Source organism: Pteropus alecto, unplaced genomic scaffold (genome assembly GCF_000325575.1).
Source record: "Pteropus alecto unplaced genomic scaffold, ASM32557v1 scaffold78, whole genome shotgun sequence".
NCBI classification, from domain to species: domain Eukaryota; kingdom Metazoa; phylum Chordata; class Mammalia; order Chiroptera; family Pteropodidae; genus Pteropus; species Pteropus alecto.
In genome coordinates this window covers 6917654-6938593 of record NW_006443124.1, presented here as the reverse complement: position 1 = coordinate 6938593, position 20940 = coordinate 6917654, and the positions used below count along the sequence as shown (strand labels likewise).

Below are 20940 nucleotides of genomic sequence, written 5' to 3'. Positions count from 1 at the left end.
ATGCCCTTTAGAGTTTTAGCTCTATGACGGCAGACATTTTTGCCCAGTTTTGTTCACTGCTGCATTCCCAGAATCTAGAATAGTGTCTACCATATAGCAGGTGTTCAATAAATATTAGGTGACTGAGCTGATGGAATGGTAAGATTGTGAGCAATGCTGTTTTTACTTGAAATACAGTCCAGTTGCTCTACTTTTGTTTGTGCACATTTCTACTACACAAAAATATTTATACCTATCAGGCTGCTTCTAAAGTCTTCAAATGAGGCAGAGAAGCGAGAAATATATATACATAATGTTTTTGTATATATGTGTGTGTGTATATATATTACACATCTGCTTAAATTTCTTTCCTTTTGAGCCTACTTCCCAGTTAAATTATATCCTGGAAAAATATGTGTATATATCAGAGAGGTTTCCCCTGATTAGCAATTCTTTCAAGCATCATTCACAAAACTGGAAACTGTATTTTCTACCAAAACATAATGTATAAGTAGTTGGACAAACCATCATGGTCTAGACCAGTGGTTGACAACATTTGACAATCAATGGAATGGTTGTCAAAACCTGGGAGAAAGGGGTGCCAGTGGGATCTAGTGGGTAGAGGCAAGGGACCCTGCTAAACATGCTACAGTTCATAGGACAGCTCCCTGTAATATAGAATTATCCAGTCCAAAATATCAACAGTGCCAAAATTGTGAAATCCTTGTTTAAATAAAGTATCTAATCACATCAGAAATGCCACGCTGCAGTGTCCTGCTACCACAGAAAGTGAAAACTACTTTTTAAAAACACTTAACTCAAATGCAACTTCAACAATGCTCCCTCCATGATCTTAAAAGCAATAATATTCTATGTATTTGCGAATGTTAACTGAACTATTACCATATTTATCTACAATAAATAGAGAGAGGAATCTTAATCCAGAGACCTAGACACTTTTCCAAAAGAATGGTAAAAGGATAAACACAATAAAATAGATTATATTACAACAGAAATGCAAACATCACCTCAAGTACTGCCACAACTATCTGCATACCTATTAAAATATTGGTGTATGTGGGTGTGTGTATGCATACAAACAAATGTTAATGGTTATAAAGTGGGAAATGGATGGGAATGGTGGAATTCTCATATTATAACATGAAGGACTTATAGGCCACAAGCATTTTTGTGCACTTTAAATTCCTTCAAAAGTGAATGTTAAAATAAGAATAATTAGTCAGACGCATACTGTAATTCCATGAATGATAACATAGTGCATGATGCTGTCGTACTTTTAAATGAATACCAATCAAAATGACAATCCTAGTGACAAAACAGCTTCTGATAGTCTCAATGAGTCAATGACTTTATTACCATTAAATCTTATTCCAATTTTTCTTTTATAAATTTTAATTCAAGACTGAAATATTATGTGATTCTTGGAACTTTAAAGACTTGTGTACAATTCAACTAACACAGGGAACATAGAACTCTATCACTATAGAACAAATAGAATGTCTCTAGAGTCAAAAGAGCTCAAAAAACTCTAATTCATCAGTTTCATTACATATTTAATGGATACAAAATGCTTATTAGGTGACTTAATATAAACATTTGAAAAAGCCTCTACAAGGAAGAAATAAATTCAGACATTCAAAACAAAAAATGTAATATTTGTTGGGAGAAAAAATAAAGCTACACTTTGAAAAAAAGGTGACATTACTGATGACACTTCATTTTGAAACCTATCTTTCGAGCCAAGTGGCACAGTAAAAGAACGAAATTGTATCAGCTAACCATTTTTAACAAGTTCAAAATAAGCCCTATCATCGATCTGTACAGAAAAAAAAAAATATGTAAAAGGGTCATAAAATATCACTGTATTGACCTTTGCACATCAGAGGCATCCACCAATTTAAGCTCAAAGGTGTTTAAAATTTAAGTAGTACAATGGATAGATATTCCCAATAGGAAATCCACCTTTTCTGACTGCATACTGCTTAAGGGTACACACAAAGATAACATAAAATGTCCCACTATGACAGTAACAGGCATTAAGGAAGTAGTTATAATTTCTTAATGCCATAGACTTTCTCTACAAGCCCCAATTCAAAAAGTTAAAGAGATGTTATAATAAAAAAGCCAGAAAAAAAATTTTTAATTCAAGAAATATATAGTATTACATGCTGACTTTATAAAGTTTCCTGTATAATAAAATGTGTCACTCCATTACCTATACATGAATACCACTTGGCTCTAGTAACAGAAGCATTTCCTCACATCTTGTTTCTTTTACCTTTTTGCCTACCTCTATCACCTTTACTTTTCTTGCCCCTTATTCCACTCCATCTAAGCCTTACATTTAATCACCAAAAAAAAAAACTAAACCAACAAGACAAATAAATTTTTTTTCTTTATTTAGTTTAGAGGTTGATGTCCAATTTGATATTTTATTTTCCTCAGGCAAATGTCTAAGAACAAGTTTTAGGTATGTTTTAAATCTAGAATCAAAATTGTCTTCTGGTTTTTATCTAGGAAGTTCTATCAAATCAGGGATAAATATCCTATAATAACATCACCACTAAGCAACACCACTGGCTATTATCCCACTTTCTGCCACACATACCACCTTATATATTTTTTCTTCTTCCCTATCCCCCTACTCCTTATTCTTGTCTCCTGTCCTTCCTCCTTCTCACTCTGTATCATAGGCTGACTAAAACCAATTATAAAAAGCAAATAGTACTACAAGAATCTAAGAAGTTGCTTAGTCATACAACCGCAAAGAGCCTATGTCTCCAAACAAGAACATAAGAAATTAATCTTAAAACTACTATAATTACCATTTACATGTCGAGATTTCTAAAAGATAAAGACTTTGGAATTAATGTTACATGAAATTGTTAAGAATTAAATTTTGTTACCTTGAGAAAGCTGCATCAAGTGAATATGCAAACTGCCAGGGATAACAGGTTCAGGAAGTTCTTGAAGAAAAAACCTAAGGAGGCTAATAGCAGAGGGAACATCTGCTTCCTTAACCAAATCCACCTCTTCTCCACTATCGTATCTCTGCCGAAGCCACTCCACTGTCTCAGCATTTCCATTGACTTGAAAAAGTCCTTGTTGCTCCAGACCTCCTATATTAGTTTAAGACAAAAATTAAGTAAGCTTCAATCTCAACTACTTGGCCATATGTTTATTCTCTAATCAATTTAAAATATTCATACTTTTGGAAAGCCATTCTTGGCTCCCCTGATTAGGCTAAACACCTTTAAATTAGACATCTAGAAACATACTAACTCTGTCCTGAGAGAGATTCTATTTTATCCCATCCCTTATGATCCATTACAAATATTCCTATTACCCCCTCTCCCCCACTAAAAAATGCTCTAGGCTGGGCATTTCCAAGTATAAAAAACTAAAACGTAAAAAGAATTTCTATTGTTTTTTCTCACTATATTTTTGACTTTCTATATGTATATATATATAAAAAAAAAAATCCACAGTCAAAAAAGGGTAAGTTGTGTTTATTAAAACAAAGGCCAGCCCTCAAAGTAAGGAAATGTATACCATGTTCCTCGATATAGTCCACAACGTGGCGGACTATGAACGGAACCTCATTGTCTGGATGTCCTCCCTGCTGCAGCTCATCAAGTGGAATTCCAAATATTTTGTTAGCAAGAACGGAGTTGCAGTTACTCAAGGAAGGGGAGGAGCTCTTCCTCATATCTTTTTTGCAGCCAGAAATCAAAGCTGTCTTTTCTGCCAAATGAAAAACAACAACAAAAAAAGACTATAATGATTAACAGGTGGCAATATGACTAATATACATTAAAGAAAAAGGCTTTACCTCGGTGTGTTCTATTAAATATAGGCCCATAATGTGTTCTACAAATAAAGCTCAATACACTCATCTAAGCATTTTCTCTACTATGTACGGTTAGTTTTAAATACTCCCTTTAACATTGGCATACTTATCAAACAAGGACAAAATTGATCATTAAACTTAAAAGAAAATTAATGCCCCAAGACAAATTTAGGGACAAATCTGGCTCCCAGAAGACCTTTACTGACAAAGCTATTAATGACACAGGTAAAAAGCCAAATCTAATCATTTCTGGACTCTGCTATATGAAGCTCATCTAGTCCCTCCATTCATTAGCACCCAAACAGGAAAGAATCACTTTTTACATAATGATAGCTTAATAATCACTTTTTATAACCAGTTCTTATTTCTATAGGACAGAACAGACATAATGTTTTCATAAATAAAGGAAATTTTTCAGTTCTAGACATCAACTTTCAATGAGAATGTTCCTTTATCAACTTCGTTTTACAAATATTCAAAACAAAAAGCTCCACACCCAGTCTAGTTAAGAAGAAATAAGTTATCTGTCTTAACTCTGTCAGAATTATAAAGCAGCAGTGGGGGAAAAAAAACCAAAGTTTCCAATATCTAAAGCCTCAAAAACCAAGTAGTCCCAGAAAAATTTTGTTTTCTAAAATAAACATATATTACTTTATGTGGGAAAGGAGTATTTTTTAAAAAGAGAAACTTTCCCAAAAGTTGATAATGAACAAAATGACACAAACTGGGCTTTTTTCATCACCCCAGAAAAACAATTCCTTTTGCACTACAAGAAAGAGAAAAGAGCAAAAATATTAACCTGCTCAATATTCTGAAGTTTACAAAAAATAAAGTCCATATATAGAATAGATGTACACACTGGATCAAGAATGTCACAATATGACTGGGAAACAAATCCATCCAACTTACAGAAACAGCAGAAATTAACTTAGGGACAGCAAAACGCCATAAAATTTTAAATAGTTTTAGAGAAGCACGATTCATTCTTCAACACATCTGATGCCAGCTAATGACCAAAACCTCATTAATGACAAAATAGTAGTAACAGGAAGTAAACTCCAAAATCTCTGTGAATTTATACAGCATGGGATAGTTACCATTTTGAAAACTTACCTTTGAGTACTTAAACACTTAAGTTTAAAAAATGGACTCTGCACCAGCTACCCTCACTGAGCAAACATTCTTTTGTCATTTATGGCTGTTTGAGATTATGGCAGAAGATCAGCCTGTAGTTCCTCATTGAAGAAACACAGAACTCGATCAGTACTTCAGCAGTTAATCTAGAAGAAGAAAAAAAAAAACTTTTAGTTTCCCACATCTTTAACTGTGAGAAGACACTAGAATTAGTGAGGTTCATTTAGGAAGGTGCCTATACTGAAAAGCATTCTTCTCCCTAAAAAAATCTGTGACTTAGAGGCAAAATCTTGCACAAAATTTCAAATTATGATAGCTAACCAAGGTAAAATAGTTCTGCTAATAATATAAAGGAATGGCACAGGAGAATCTTTGACAGTACACATCGTCAGGGATTACACCATTCAAATAATCCATTTTCCTCAATGGAGCCCTCATTTGCATACATACATACCTCACCCAGTTTCATTCCATCCTTCTATACTCAGAACTAAACATGGAAACACTTTCAGATGAAAGAATAGAAGATACAATTTTAAGCTTGGAACTGCACTTAACTGCATTTTATTCTTTTCTTTGTATACAACAAACATTTTATTAGCAAGAACTAGTTGTCTGAGCTTTCCAATTCGAAGAGGCAAATAGTACATGTTGGAAAAGATCAGTTAACAGACCCAGAAGGGCATGCATTCAAGTATCAACTTTACTATTCTGTAGATGTGACCCTGAACAACTTCCATGTCTCTAAGCCTAGGTTTCCTAATAGAAAATAATACCTATACGCCTGTTAAGTTTAAATGAGATAACGCATGCATGTAATACACAGAGAATCAGTTTCCATTCTCTTTTTTGCACAATGTTAAAAGACTAGCAAGCAGGCTGGAGAGAGAGGGGAGGAAGGGGAAACCTGTTTGGCAATGTGTTTAATCTTCTGTAAATTCTAGCTGTCTCATCATCCTCTGTGAATTCTCGTAACCTATTTTTAAAAACTTTTAATAAGCTCAGTGAAGTACACTGCAGCATTCTGCTTATGAGGGTTCACAGTTCAGGTAAGCAAGAGAGTATTATCATTCAGTGTTGTTTTTTAAAGTCTTATTAGTAACATGTACTTCTAGGAGGAACATTAAAAACTGAGGGGAAGGAAAACCACATTCCTACAACCAATTTTCAGTAGATGATTACTTCCAAAACATCCTCATATGCTTGCTAAAACATGTAGTCTCTATTCATCTGAAAAACAACTTCGAAGTCAGTCATCCCTACTTAGTTATAACCAAAGGACACAACCCACCTAGCTCAGATACCAAATCCAAGGATGCTCAAGCAGCTTACATAAAAGGGCACAATATTTGCATATAACCTATGTGCATCCTCCCTCCTCCCATATACTTTAAATCATCTCTAGAAAATTTATACCTAATACAATGCAAATGCTATGTATACAGTTATTATACTGTATTGTTTAGGGAATAATGACAAGGAAAAAGAAGTTTGTACATGTTCAGTACCAACCACTGCAGGCCTAAACACCAAACATTGAGTAGCCATCTTAATGATGCACAAAATTTGCCTCTGACAGACTCTTCCAATAAGTCTTCATTTATTGTACATCAAGCAAATCTCCCTTTTCTTATGTCATGAGAGTATCAACCTGACTTTTAATGTAACTTCATTAAACATCTTGTCCCTAAAGTTAATCTCTCTAAAGGATCTATATACAGTTGGCTCTCTGTATCTATGGGTTCTGAACCTGTGGATTCAACCAATGGCGGAATGAAAATATTTGGGAACAGAGATTTAAGTTTGCACACAATTGCTGTGTCTAAGTCAGTGAACCAAAGCTTAAGAAAAATAAATGTACCTCTGCTCCACACATTCAGCTTTTCATTGGTGAGCTCTAAACAGTTCACCAAAGCAAAGGAAAAGGCACCTCTTTCATTTTAACTGAACAAGGATGGCACTACGAAAGTTGCCAATATGCTAAATTAGTGGTTCCTTCCTAGCCTGAGAAACTGACAAGGCATTGATGTGTCTGAGATCCTTAACAGTACACCAAGAAAACAAAAAGGCTGAACACGTCTCAACAGCACATAAAACTTATCTGTCAAGTGTTCATAGATGCTTACTAGATCAGAAAAACAAAGTCATTTAGATCTATTTTTAAATTCATATCAACTTTGCCCTTAAGTAATTTATCAAAGTATAACTAAGAATTCAGGACTAAAAAGTTTTTAAAGAGTGCTCTAACTCCAAAGTTTAGGAACATCTTTGCCTTAAAAAAAAAAAAGTATAAAGGATTTCTTGCAACTGATTATCCCTATGCCTAAGGATCTGTTCAACTGTGTACACCTTAACACCGTGCTTGAGGGGACAATCCTCCTCCATGGTGATTCTACGAAACTACAATGAACAATGGAATCAAGCATATTTTGTGGTACTACACTTATAAAATTGTGGTACTAGATATAGCACATATATTTCAGAGACTGCAACTCACTAAATATAAAACATTTCACCTTGAGAGACAGCTCATCCTTGCTCTCTTATTCAAAGCATTCAGGCAAAAATTGGTTGCCCTTGGAGATAATCTATTGGTAAATAATAGCCTGGCTAATTTTCACAAACTCTTAAAAGGGTTTAATGGCCACAGTCAATTATTTTTTTTATTTTATACCTTCAACCAAGATTTCAAGCTACTCAAATCAAGGCAAAAGTAATGAAATTAGGGCAGGGGTGAGGGGGTTAAAATCCCCCATGACTAAGCCCTCTCATCTATTTTCCTCACAGATCTCTATACTAAAACCTAACCTGAATTTCCCCAAACAAAATTCCTCAATTGTTTTTTCCTGCCTAGAGCCTTGGACTCCAAATTTTTTAAGCAGGAAAAAATTATGAGCACAGCCCTCATATATGTATGTATATTTCTAAAGTAGAGTAGTGGAAAAATATACTAGTATATGATGCACATAATAAATGCATAAAAATAACATTTTATGATTGAAAATAGAAACAAATTTTAATACTACACACACACACACACACGCGCGCACGCACACACGCGCACACACTATTTAATAGGTCATCTGCCCATCCAAAGTGCCAGCACCTCACTTTTGAGACCAGTGACCCAGAGCACTGGTAATCCAACTTCATCTGGGGATGGAAAGGGTTTGTTCAGTATACAGAATGCAAAGCCACAACCCCAATTCAGCATCCATGAGAGCCTGGACTAGGTCTCTGTATGTTTAATATTAAAGCTCTTCATGTGATTATAATGCACACAGTTTTAAGAACCTCTGGCATACAGGATAAACTCTGAACTTCACTGCATAGCCTACAAGTACTTCAGCTACCAGTAAAATCTCCTTTCCTGAGACCCACTCCTCCACATCTCTCTACTCTCCAGCAATACTTAACTACTTGAAGTTCACAGTACACTCCTCTCAGGCTCTGCACTGTTTTCCGTGCCTGGAGCCCTAACTCAACACCATGACCAACCTCATCTTGTTCACCAAACTTCTAGCGATCTTCAAGTCTCAACTCCAACTTCCTCTGTTAAACATACCCTGAATTCCAGAGGCAGAGTTCTCCTTTGCTCTTAATGTACCTCTTACCTTTTCAGCAATTATTCCATACAACTTAAAAGTATGTCTGTCCATCAATAAAGAGAATCCTTGAAGGCAAAACCCTGTCATTTCATCTTTGTATCACCAAAGGTCTCACACAATGCCTAACACACAATTTAATTCTTAAATATATGATGAATAAAGACATAAATGAGAAGGAAATGATACTGGCTGTTCGAAAGGAAATGACACTGGCCATTTGAAGATTAACAAGATGGGGCATTTGCTTAAGTGATTAAAAGCTGCCATATCTACTTCCAGCATTAACCAAAGAATAGCAAATCATAAAAGGAAAGCAACTATCATTTATGGAATACCTATAAGCATTTTACAAGTTATTTCTCATTCACAGAATAATGCTGTGAAGCAGGCACTATTCCCCCTTTTACATGTACTGTGAGTCTCCAGTCACTAAGCTAAACTTCAAAATTTATAAGTGATGATGCTTGAATGTGTCACTGGACCTAACTGTGAAACTTTCTAATGAAAGCTACTTAAGTCTTAAGAAACCAGAACATTAAAATGAACAGTAATGCAAGGGCAAAGGAGTTACTCTCACATTTACTTTAGAAACCAGCCACAATTCTGATTTCAAAAATGCAAGGAGATCATGAGGTACTTGGAGTTAGTCTCCAAGATTAGATAAAAAAATTTCCTCAAAGGATAACCTTTTGAGACCAGTGACCCAGAGCACTGGTAATCCAACTTCATCTGGGGATAGAAAGGGTTTGTTCAGTATACAGAATGCAAAGCTACAATTTGTTTCTATTTTTAATCATAAAAAATATACTTTTGAGATATATTAGTACATTAAAAAAAAAAGAAAGAGTGGTAGAGGTATGTTATGTTTGATCCTACTTATGAAAGTATGAAGAAAGGTGACACTTTAAATGCTTGTCTCCTGATTAAAGGGTAAGCCTGTAAAGTACTAGAGTAAGATGACTCCCAACAGATTCCCTTTCCCCATATTTACTTCGATGTAACTGGTCCACTAATTTAGCATGATTCTCTATTAAGTCAAAGTGAATATATGCTATATTAGATCTTCCCACTAAATATTAGCACAATGATTGAGCCTCAAAAAAAGGAACTATGATTTAGAAGGTAACAAAATATGAGAAAGCACATATGCATAATAGTGAATATCTTCTAGTCAGTTATGCATGTGCATATAATCTCAATTTTGACTCTTCAAGACTCCTCTATTCTAGTAATCTCTTCTCCATTGTAAGCATGCACACTCAGGGCCTACCTTAGACTAATGAGTAAGGTCTTAAGAAGACTAGTTTATCCATTCCTATTGCTCATTAATACAAATCTACAACACACTTCATTTTTTTCTGTAAGGGGTATTAAGGGTAATTCTACAACTTGCTGTAGCCAAATGGATCTCTGGAAGTCAGAACATTTCTTTTTTTGCACAGATTGGTATAAAAACCACTCTGGAAAAAAAGGGGGTGGGCAGTTAGAACATGAACAACAAAAAAGCACTGACTATACTTATTTTTATATGTCTTCTCCACTAGTCTGAACTTTGAGAGCAAAAAAATTCACTTCATCTTTGTTTCTCCAGTTGTGAACATTAAACAACAGAACTCCAGTATCTGAACTGATGCCATCATTTCTGGTGTACTTTTCAGCTCATTACCCAACTGAGTCCTTACAACCTCCCCTGTGAGATAAGCAGGGCAGATAATGCTCTTTCTCAGAAGAAAAACAAAAAAAATCTCAGAGAGCTGAAGAAACTGGTTCAAAGTCACTAACTAGTGACTAGAACTCTAACTCTGTTGTCATTTAGGTACATGTTCTTCCAGGCCATGACTACGATCATCACTGAAAATTTTGTTTAAAATTTCACTGAAATGTATGAAGCCACACAGAAGGTAATTCATAAAACACTTAAGTATTTTGTACTTACTAGGCAAAAATCACTATTCAAACACTAGACTACCCCTTAAAAGAAAAAAATTTATCTTGAAATTATTAGTTTCAAATGATTCTATAACCAACCATAAATGGTCTGCTTCCTCTATAAAAATTTTCTCATCTAATTCTAAATTTGAGCTCCTTTGCCTCTCCAAATTTGTAATCCACTGTGACTGGTAATTGTTCCAAATTAGGACCACAAAGCACCTCTCCATGCCCTCCCCCCAAAATATTAAGCGCCTACTATGTCATTGAACAAGTGGTTTTGGTTTGATTTTTACTTTTCAACTGTATGAAACAGCAGCTTGATACACTAAAGCAAAGACAAATATTTTAAGAATAAGAAAATAACTCAATTTTTTCTATTTTTCTATTCCTGAAAAAAGCGATAATAGAAATATGACAGATGTCTCTTTGAAAACTGTTTAAAAATAAAGAGGTAAGAATTATTATTCATCATAAGCACAAGGAAAAAAATATTTACACTAGAGCCAGGTAATAACTTGACAGAAAAGATGTTATTTCCTCCTCTAATAGAAATCCAGTAAATTTCATTAAATTATCTTGTCTACCCACTGCATTTTCCTCAACCTAAGACTTTATACATGCTGGTTCATCTACCTAAAACACTCTTCCCTACCTTCTCCTATTCATCCTCTGCTCTCACTCAAATCCCATTCTTAAAGGGGCTATCTCCAACCCACTCAATCTAATGATCTCCCCTGTTAATTCTTCTCAGGGCATATCATTTCTTGGCTCCAAAACATCCATCACAAGTTTTATTACATATTCCTTTCTGTGTTTAATGTCTGTTGCTCCCAAGAAAATATACTAACAAGCTCCTTGAATTCCAGTGATGGGTTACTGCTTTTTGTTTTTAATGGCTTTATTAAGGTATAATTTGCATACCATAAAATTCACTAATTTCAAGTGCACAATTCAATGATGTAAATTTACAGAATTATGTAAGCATCACCAAGTGATAGCTTGGGTTTTGCTTCTTGATTTATTTCTGACATTTAGAAGGATATAAATAAATATATGATGCCTGTATAAATCATCTGATAATAAGTTACCCTTGGAATCCATTACTACTAATATCTATTTAGTGTACTATGTGATTATGAGTTGGTGCATTAAAACTGCCTTTACTACATTCCATTCCAAATAGCCTTCATTATTTTCATTTCTAGTCAAAGTCAGGTCTTCATAAGTCCTCAAAGTGAACCTACTCACATATTAGTGTACTGCCTCACTTGCGGAACATTGACTCAGGTCAAGTTCATGTGTATGTACGTTTCCTTTTCTCCATCAAGTAACCCACTGCTCCTAGTCATATTAACAAAACACTTTATAAACAAAGAAAAGTTCAAGAGCAGTAATCTTACTCACTGCTGAGGAAAGCGTCTTCACTTAATGGGTGCACCTTTGTAACAGTGAAGTGAAGGAAATAAGTCCTTGGTACTGATACATATCTAGATGAGATCTAAATTTAGTGTCTTACTAAATAACTGGAAACCTCTTCTTTCAAATATAAAATCAATCTCTTTGCTGTTTATCCATCTATAAAACAAATTTTCTAAAATTTCAGTACAGATATTTCATTCATTTTAAGAACCAGAAGTGGGGGTGGCTCCATAGTGTAGTGATTAGCATATCTGCTTTACATGCAGAAGATCCTGGGTTTGCGCCCCAGGTAGAGCCACGGACCATACCCAGGGGGCGCCAGGCCCCGGGGGTGCTCGCCCCGAGCATGTGGGAGGAGACGCCTCACCTTAGAGATCCAGTTCTTAAAGGGAAACAGCAACGTCTATAGGTCAGGGGTAAAAGTGGGGTGCAAGGAGAGGAGTTAAAGAAGGGGAAAAAAAAGAACCTGAAGGTTTTCAGATTTAATAAAAGATTTAATCATGTACAAAATAACTTCAAAAGTTATTTTAAAATACTTTTTTTAAAGTAACTCAACAAAAAAGAAACAAAAACCAATTCAAAAATGAGCAAAAGGCTTGAAGAGACCATTTTTTCAAAAAAAAAAAAAGAAATGAAAAGATGTTCAACATCACTATCTCTAAAGGACATGCAAATCAAAATCACGATACCAGTTGGCCCCGTTAGTATGGCTATTATCAAACCAACCAACCAACCAACCAACAAAAAGAGATAGTTAACAATGGTTGGAGAGGAAGAGATAATATGGAGAAATCAGAACCCTTGTGCACTGCTAAATGGGAATGTAAAAGATGCAGCAGGCCTGGAAAACAGTTTGGATGTTCCCCAAAAAGTTGAACATAGAATTACCATCTGATTCAGTATAAAGCCAAGGTATATAAAGTTGACTCTTGAACTACTCAAAGCTAGAGGCGCTGACACCTGGGCAATTGAAAATCCACATAAAACTTCTGACTCCCAAAAATGTTACTAATAGCCTACTGTTAACCAAAAGCCTTACCAATAACATAAAGTCTATTCAACATATTTTACATGTTACATGTGTATATACTGTATTCTTACAATAAAATAAGCTACAGGATAGAAAATGTTACTAAGAAAATCATAAGGAAGAGAAAATACATTGAGTATTTATTGAAAAAAATACTTGCACTTCAAACACATGTTGTTCGAGAGTGAACTGTACTCCTAGGTACATACCCCAAATCCATTCCTACATATATAACCAAAAGAATCAATCGAAATCAGGGACTCAAATAGACACTTGTACACCAATGTTCACAGCAGCATTACTATGTGAAGCATTACTTTGGGCTTCACAAAAGCCAAAAGGTGGTAACAATTCAAACATCCATCAACAGATTAATGCATAAACAAAATGCATAAACACAATGGAATATATTTTTCAGCCTTAAAAAAAAAATTTTGATACACACTACAACATGAATGAACCTTGAAAATAAGCTAAATGAAATAAGCCAGACATAAAAGGACAAATGTTATATGATTCTACTTATATGAGGTACCCAGAATTGGCAAATTATAGAGAAAGCAGAATAGAAGTTATCAGGGACTGGGGGGGAATGTAGAATTATTGTCTGAAGAGATTCTGTTTGGGATAATGAAAAAGTTCTGGAAATAGATAGTGATAATGATTGCACAACAATGTGAATGTACTTAATGTCACTGAACTGCACACTTAACGGTTAAAATTACAAATTTTGTTATGTATATTAACACAATTTTTTTTCAAAGTATAGCTACAGCAATTTATACTATTATTTCCCAAATATTATAGTGTACAACGAAGGAGGAAGCCATACACAGACTGAGATTATTCATAAATGATAAAAGTATTTGTCATTTTACTGGTGGAGAAAAACTGACAAGTTGCAATGCATTCATTTCAGCCATTTTCTCCGTCCTAAAACAATGGCATTCTAAAACAAAAGAAAACACTGAAACATTTACTTCACCTAATGAAGAATTTTATGACACTGTGACATGCCTTTTTACATCTTTTCAAGAATTTAAGCTGTGTCACAGATCCCTAATTGGCAACACAAATTGGAGAAAATAGTGTCCTAATTTTAAAAGCATCACAGATAAAGAAGGGGCTCCTGATGGACACAAATAATGACCAGTTCATTCAATTCCATTCACCAAGTACTAACTAAGTGCATAGTACCTGCAAGAAAGCCAAGCCAAGTATTCCAAGGTTACAAAAAGGAAAAGTTGATGACACAGACTCACATTAACCTAGAAAGTCAATAATTCAAAAATATCCTTTAATGCCTGTGTTTAAAAGTACGTGCATTCCAGTTATTTAATGTACACAGTCGGCAATACTGTGGTTCCGGTTATCATTTCTAGATTATCAGCAACTAGAAAGGTAAATGTCCAACACTTTAGGTACTTTGTTCACTGATTAGACGGCATAATAGGGAACCTAATGAAATTATGCAACTGCCTTTCTAAAACTCAAGTTTTTTATTTTATACAAACAAAAGTTTACCACTTTCCCACTGGGCAAGTGTGCCAACCGATTCAATTTCCTATAACCTTATCTCGGAAACGAGGTTCGCCATCTGAAACTCAATGCTGTGCCCTCTCTGGCCTGACCTATGCAGAGTGCATTCTAGACAAGTCCCCAGAACAACATCAGCCCAATTTTGGCTATACTCTCTGAGCGATTTAAGGAAGTCAGCAACCACTCATCTCACGTGATCTTAAAAAGGGGCGCAGTTGAGCCCGGAATAAACCACAATCCTTTTTTTCTGCATCGACTTCACTGCCCAACACGAAGGAAGTGGGCAGGGATATGGCTCAGGTCCGATGTGCAGGGAGGCTTGCAAACAAGCGTGGGTCGCTGTGCCTTTTTACTTTGGGGGAGCTAGGAGATGAGAAGACACACCCGCTCACGCGCACTGCAGCGGCTGAAAAATCGAAGACTGCCACACCCCCCAACAGCTAGGGGCACGGCTTCATTTTCCTCTCGCTTGAGGGGGAAAAAGGGGCTATCTCTACGAAACGCCCCACCTGCGGGGCACTGTCCAGGATCCCCACCACCCCGACGTTCAACGCCGTTGAGCCCGGCGCGGGTGGACACCGCGGTGCGGGGCGGCCGAGGGGGGAGGGCCACCGCGACTGGAGACCCGCGCATGCGCAGATACGGGTACCCGCCCGTTCTCCTACCGTTGGAACCGCGACGCCCCGTTCCCCGGCCGCGGCCGCTTCTCCAGGACCCGCGGCGACGAAAAGAGGGCGAGAATTGAGGCCCCGAGCGGCTCCGCGGCCGACGAGCCTCTTCTTGAGGCAACCGCTGGCGGGAGGCTGAAGCAACTGCTGAGGCGCGGGGCCAGCCCGATAAGCGACCCCCGGATGCCCCCGGCGGTGGCGGCGGCGGAGACGCGGAAGAGGGGGCGGGAGCGGCGACGGAGGCAGCGGCTGAGGCGCAGAGCCTCCCAAACGGCGAGCGGGAGAAGAGCGGAGGGCGGAGGGCGGGCAGGGGCCGAGCCGGACGTGACGTGTGGGGGCGGGCCGAGGGCGGGGCTACTCCGTATCCCCTTGCCTCTGCGGGCTTTAGAAACGCCGTGCTTCTCCCAAATTTGGGCCCTGAGTTAGGGTGCGAGAAACCCGGCACGGGCCTGTGGGAGGTGTCTGGGGGTCCTCAGTCTGGGGTGGTTGGAGAGGAGAGGAAATGGGAGGAGATATAGAAGCTATAAAGGACAAATCCGGAAAACCGAGGTCGCTCTTGGTCTCTGCGGAGGGGGCCGAGGCCCCTTGTAGAGGCCAGAATAACAGGGGTGCCAGTATCCAGATGAGAAGCACCGAGACCTTAACAGAAAATCTCCGGGCAGACCGAGGCGGAGACTCACGTGCCCATTCCCAGCGATGGAGATTAGATCCGGGACCCTGCCCACTCCCAACCTTGCCTTCACCTAAGGACGTGACCTAGACTCCAGAGAGAACACAGATGCTTCTGGTGCCTAGAGCGTCTGGGAATATGAAAGCCGATAAGTGACATGCTCACAGGGAGCTTCCTATGTTAAACCAGAGTTTAAAAGGCAGAGGGGAAAGGAGGCAAAAAGAATGAGGAGCTCTCTGAACCTCGAGAGTCTGTCCTTGCATAACCACCCAGACTGACCCCGCAGCTCCCACATGCTCACAAAGGTATGACTATTCAGCCAATCTCTACTGTGCTTTAGTCTGTTAAAGGCATTGAGACCTTACATTGGGTAAAATGCAGTATGCTGCCTTTGGACTCCCTGACGGCGGTTAGATCCACACCTGCGCAAAGAACTCTGGGTGTCTGAAAATATAAACCACCACGATTCAGTTGTCCCCTACCTGCCTGAGCTGGAATTCAGTAACACGGAAAATGTAAAACAAGAACACTCATGGAACTTGGGACATGATTTAAGAAAAAGAAAAAGTCACCCTATGAGATGATCTGTAAATGTTACAGAGGCCAGGGTGGCTCCCAAATTTCATCAGAGTAAAATAAATACTCTGTAACCTAAGTGTCACATGCCCAGTTGATGCTGTCATAAAAGAAGGGTGGGTCCATAAAGAATCTAGAACCAGCACAATCTAATAAGAATGTATTGTGGGTTCCCACTCTGTCCAGGAGAGATTACTGAGTCTAATGACCAGGACCAATACCCATTATCAGAAAAGTTAAAAAAACTTAATTTAGATTCAGTCACTCAGTCAACAAATAACTATTGAATGCTTACTATGTTCTCGTCTCTTGGGATGCATCAGCAAATATGATCCCTGCCCTAATATTCAGTTTATATCCTAGCAAACTTAAATTCTGGATATCCTTTATGAACATATAAAGGCCCATCCCATGATTCTATATTCATAAGTAGGCTTCCCATCATTCAAGGGAGTCTAGAGTAAATCCCACCTAGTAAGATACAATTGTCCGAGGCACGTGACTTGTACTAGTTACACTAGCTATATAGTTTTTCTCAAATTCACATCATGGTTTATAAATCAGCCTCTGTTCATTGGGTTGAATTATAGAGTTGTTTTATCCAAATTAATTTCTTAGTCTGATTAAGTTTGAATGAAGTGAAACATAAGTTTCTAAATATGCCAAACTAAGTTCCAAACAGTCCCTGATTTCATAAAAGCCCTGTCAAGATGCAGCCTATGCAGTCAGCCTTGTATCTCTCTTTAAACATTTTAAATGGAAACTTTACCTGTGATTCCATGCTTGAAAAACTGGAGAAATGATTGTTTCTAAAGCTTAATCATAAGCTAGTAAAAATTATAAGAAGTGGAAGTAAAAATCTTGAACCCGCCCCACCTATGCAACATAGGCTTGTGGTGACATAACTGACTGTAATAGGTACATTACTCTGAGTATGAAACACAAGACTGTAAGCTCCCAGAGCACAGAGACTCCTTTGCATTTATGTGCCATGCTCCCAAAGCATCAGCTCTTAAAAAACAAATGAATTGATTTAATGACCATTTTCCTCTGTAAAACTCAAGAACATATCCTTGGAAGATTTTTTTTTTCCAAATCCTACTTTATAGTAAGTAACCCTTATGCTCAACATAGAGGATTCAGAGATAAAATTTAAAAAACAAAACGAACTTTAGTTTTATCTTTTGCCATCCCTTTAAACGTGTCAAATGGGAGTAGATCTGTCATGCACCTGATTCAGGCAGGTTCCATAAGTTCTGTGGTCCCTCTTAGAACAAAGTCCTATGGTCATTGAGTCACAAAGAGTGAAACTTTTCCTTCTCCTCCAGCTGCTTGCCGTGGAGAGGCATCATGCCTGGTCTTTCTAGTTCTCTCTCAGCTTACCAAACAGAGCCAAAGGTAGGGAGGGGAAAAGGAAAGTTTTTAGCTTTTACTTCCATGTGAAGGTTTAACACTCTGGGATCCGGTAGATGTTTAAAATTGCCTTTTTTTTTTTTCTGATGGATACTTTATGGTTATTTCAAAAACCACTACCATCGCCGTTTTGTAGGGGTTTCCCACACATAGTTCCCTTGATCTAAGCAAAAGCACTCTATTTTGGCAGTTCTTTACTTCCTCTTTCAGACCCTAGGAATGTGCTGGCCCACCTTCTACTTCTTGAAACCTGTTTTTCTCTATAAGGGCCCTGTCAGATAGGACCTAGGATAGCTGCCATATTGCTCTGCAAGGTTGTACACTTTGTGCCCTAGGGAGTGCCATTCACATCATCCTAGGTAAAGATTTGTATATTTATTTTGACAGTTTTCCAGAAGGTGGCAGTAAAGTGTTTTGTCCAAACTAAATTAGTGTGACTTTTCTAATGGATGGAAGTAAAGTTTCTGGATGAAGGAGAATGTTTTTCTGATGATACTTTTAGGCTAGTGGCGGCTCTGTATGGTCCACACCTGATCCACATGAAGCTCTCATGCACATCTTGCCCAAGCTAACTTGGGAGTATAGGCCAATCCCAGGGCAGCTTCAGCATTCTGCTGCTCTGCTGCCAAAACAGCTGCCAGCCCTTCTCTCTCCCTCTCCTCGATACTTTCCTGGCAGGAATCACACACAGGTCTCACTGCAAGAGTACTCCGAATAGTTCCATTTTAGGTCCCTCTCATCACTCAGCTTGAGGTAAGAAGCAGGCAGACATCTGAAGTAAGGATCACAGCATATCAGCAACAGTCTTCAAAGAGATACTCAATAATTCTCACTTGACCTTTTATAACTGGCTATGAGAATTTAATTATCTACCTGATTTTGTCTAAATCTTCTCATTTCTAGTGAGACTCCAGTTCAGAAATTACTTTAGTGAGGGTTTTTGGGGAAGATGGGGGGAGAATTGTTAGGTTTTTTGGTAATATCTTGGTGCTCAGGTTAAAATAGTTCTCAACTGGGGATGATTTTTTTTTTTTTTTGTCATGTTTGGAAGCATTTATGGTTGCCAAAACAGGAGAGGTACTATTAGCATCTCATGGGGAGAGGTCAAGGATGCTGCTAAACATCCTACAATGCACAGGATAGCCTTCCCCACAAGGAATTATCTAGCTGAAAGTGTAACTTCCAATTTAATATCTTGTAACAAAATGGAATTTCTATACTTGGCAGTTACTATGAGAATAGCTCTAGCTGTTTGGCCAGGGCGAAAAGTGACTGGTATGATTCTAAGACTTCCTCTGGAGGTGAGGCCTGCCAGGAAAATTATTATTTGAGATTTTTAATGTTATTTCTTTGCAAGATGACTTTTATAGCCCAGGGAAACAAACATTTTACCCAACTTATCAAGCAGAGGCTTTATGCCTCTCAGAAGTAATGTCATGAGTCAAATCACCATAAAAAGAATATACACTTGCTGCAACTCAAACCATGTCCTAGACGTCAGGGAGGACTTCAGCATGCCTGCCTCCCCAAGGTCACCAGTGTCACTGGGATGAGACCGAAGTCAGAGAGTAGCTCTGTCTCTGTAGCCACTGTACAACTAATACACTTATTATTTAAAGACTGCAAATGGATTTCTTCCCTCCGCCATTCCCCACCATAGATAAGTTTGATTGAAGTCAGTTTTTCCAGAAGTATCAGAATGTTGAACCCATCTCTTATACCATCAATAAGGAAACTTTCATTATTCATGTGCCCTTCTCACCCTTACTAATCTCATCTCTGACGAAGACTATTTGAGTAGTAGCATACAGATTAACTTTTGTTCAGTCAAGGATGCTGTTATCTTTTTTAATACAATGTTCATAAGACACAAGCCACAGTAGCCAATAAGGGCCAAAAAGACATATCCCATCCCCGCCAATTCTATCACCACTTAAAAAGTAAAATAGACACAACAAACATTCAATACTTATGAATGTCGGACTTAGAATAAGAATATTGAACTTGTAAAAATAAGAAAAGCTTGTAACGAGAACCTGCATTTGAGTTTCAGCCATGTGACTCTGGTCAAGTTTTAATCTAAATGCACCTTAGAGTCTCCATTGGTAAAATAGGAAAAATAATACTGAAATGAATTGGTATGCATAAAAGTGTTTTATATCTGTTTTCCCACCATATCTGGGTTTTTATTGCTTTTGATGAGACCCCATATGGAAACCTTTCTTGGCAGAAGTTCCTAAATACTTGTGCATTTATTTTACTTTTTAAATTTTTTTAAATTTATTTTTATTTTATTTTTCTATGATGACATTGGTTAGTGAAACCCAGTAAGTTTCAGGTGTACAATTTAACAGTAAGGTATATATGTATTGCATTGTGTGTTCACCGCCAATAGTTAGATTTCTTTCTGTCACCACATATTTGACTCCTTTTACCCTATCTACCTCCCTTGTCCATTTATTTTTAAATGAAAACCAAGAACCCCCAAGCTCTTGGTGCCGTTTTTAAGACCTTCTGAACCTTGTAAATTATAATAAATACAAGCACACCTCCTCCCTAGTTAGAAGCATATTTACACTGCCCACTTACAGAATAAGATATAAATGTAGATAGAGATAGGAAAATATATGCATTTTTTTGTGTGCAGGAAAAACTACTGCACAGGGAGATGTTGTAACGACCGACTCCCGCTGAGCAGCAAAATGCTACCAAATTCAATCAAACTTAGTAATTGCTCTTTCTCGAAGTACTCATCTTTATCAGGAAAAAAAGAAAGGACTAAAATCCCAACAAAATCAAAATATTCTGATAAAGAAGCAACTCACCATTAGAGAGTGGCATTGCTGGCTCTTCTGAGGAATGCAGTGGAAATCTGTCTGTGCCACTTTACCCAGGATCACTGTGCCAGTGTGCAAGAATGCATGTTCTTCATGAACAAAAAAATATTACTAGCTGCAAAGAGAAGAAACTGTTACAGGGTGTACAAATCCCACGCCAACATCCAAAATAATGGCAAATACTGTTCTGATCTCAGCAACCCAAAGTAACCTTTATGCCATTTATTTATTCAACACATGTTTCTTGAGCAACTACTATGGGCC

At 37.6% G+C, this 20940-nt stretch overlaps 1 protein-coding gene across 5 annotated transcripts in view; it reads right to left on the bottom strand.

Moving 5' to 3' along the window:
* The window catches only part of FAM13B (family with sequence similarity 13 member B), a 71434-nt gene extending 55946 nt beyond the window's left edge, over positions 1-15488 (bottom strand). For 3 of the 5 annotated variants that reach the window (XM_015598086.2, XM_015598087.2, XM_015598088.2), the window contains exons 1-4: positions 15178-15488; positions 4964-5130; positions 3553-3744; positions 2907-3119 (exon numbers count right to left, since the gene is read on the bottom strand). In XM_015598086.2, the coding sequence (XP_015453572.1) occupies positions 2907-3119; positions 3553-3709 (370 nt within the window). In that variant the 5' untranslated portion in view covers positions 3710-3744; positions 4964-5130; positions 15178-15488. Of the gene's footprint in view, positions 1-2906; positions 3120-3552; positions 3745-4963; positions 5131-15177 lie in introns of those variants that run through there. The other 2 variants (XM_006923083.3, XM_025040556.1) reach the window with 2 other exon arrangements.
* Positions 15489-20940: the final 5452 nt, after the last annotated feature.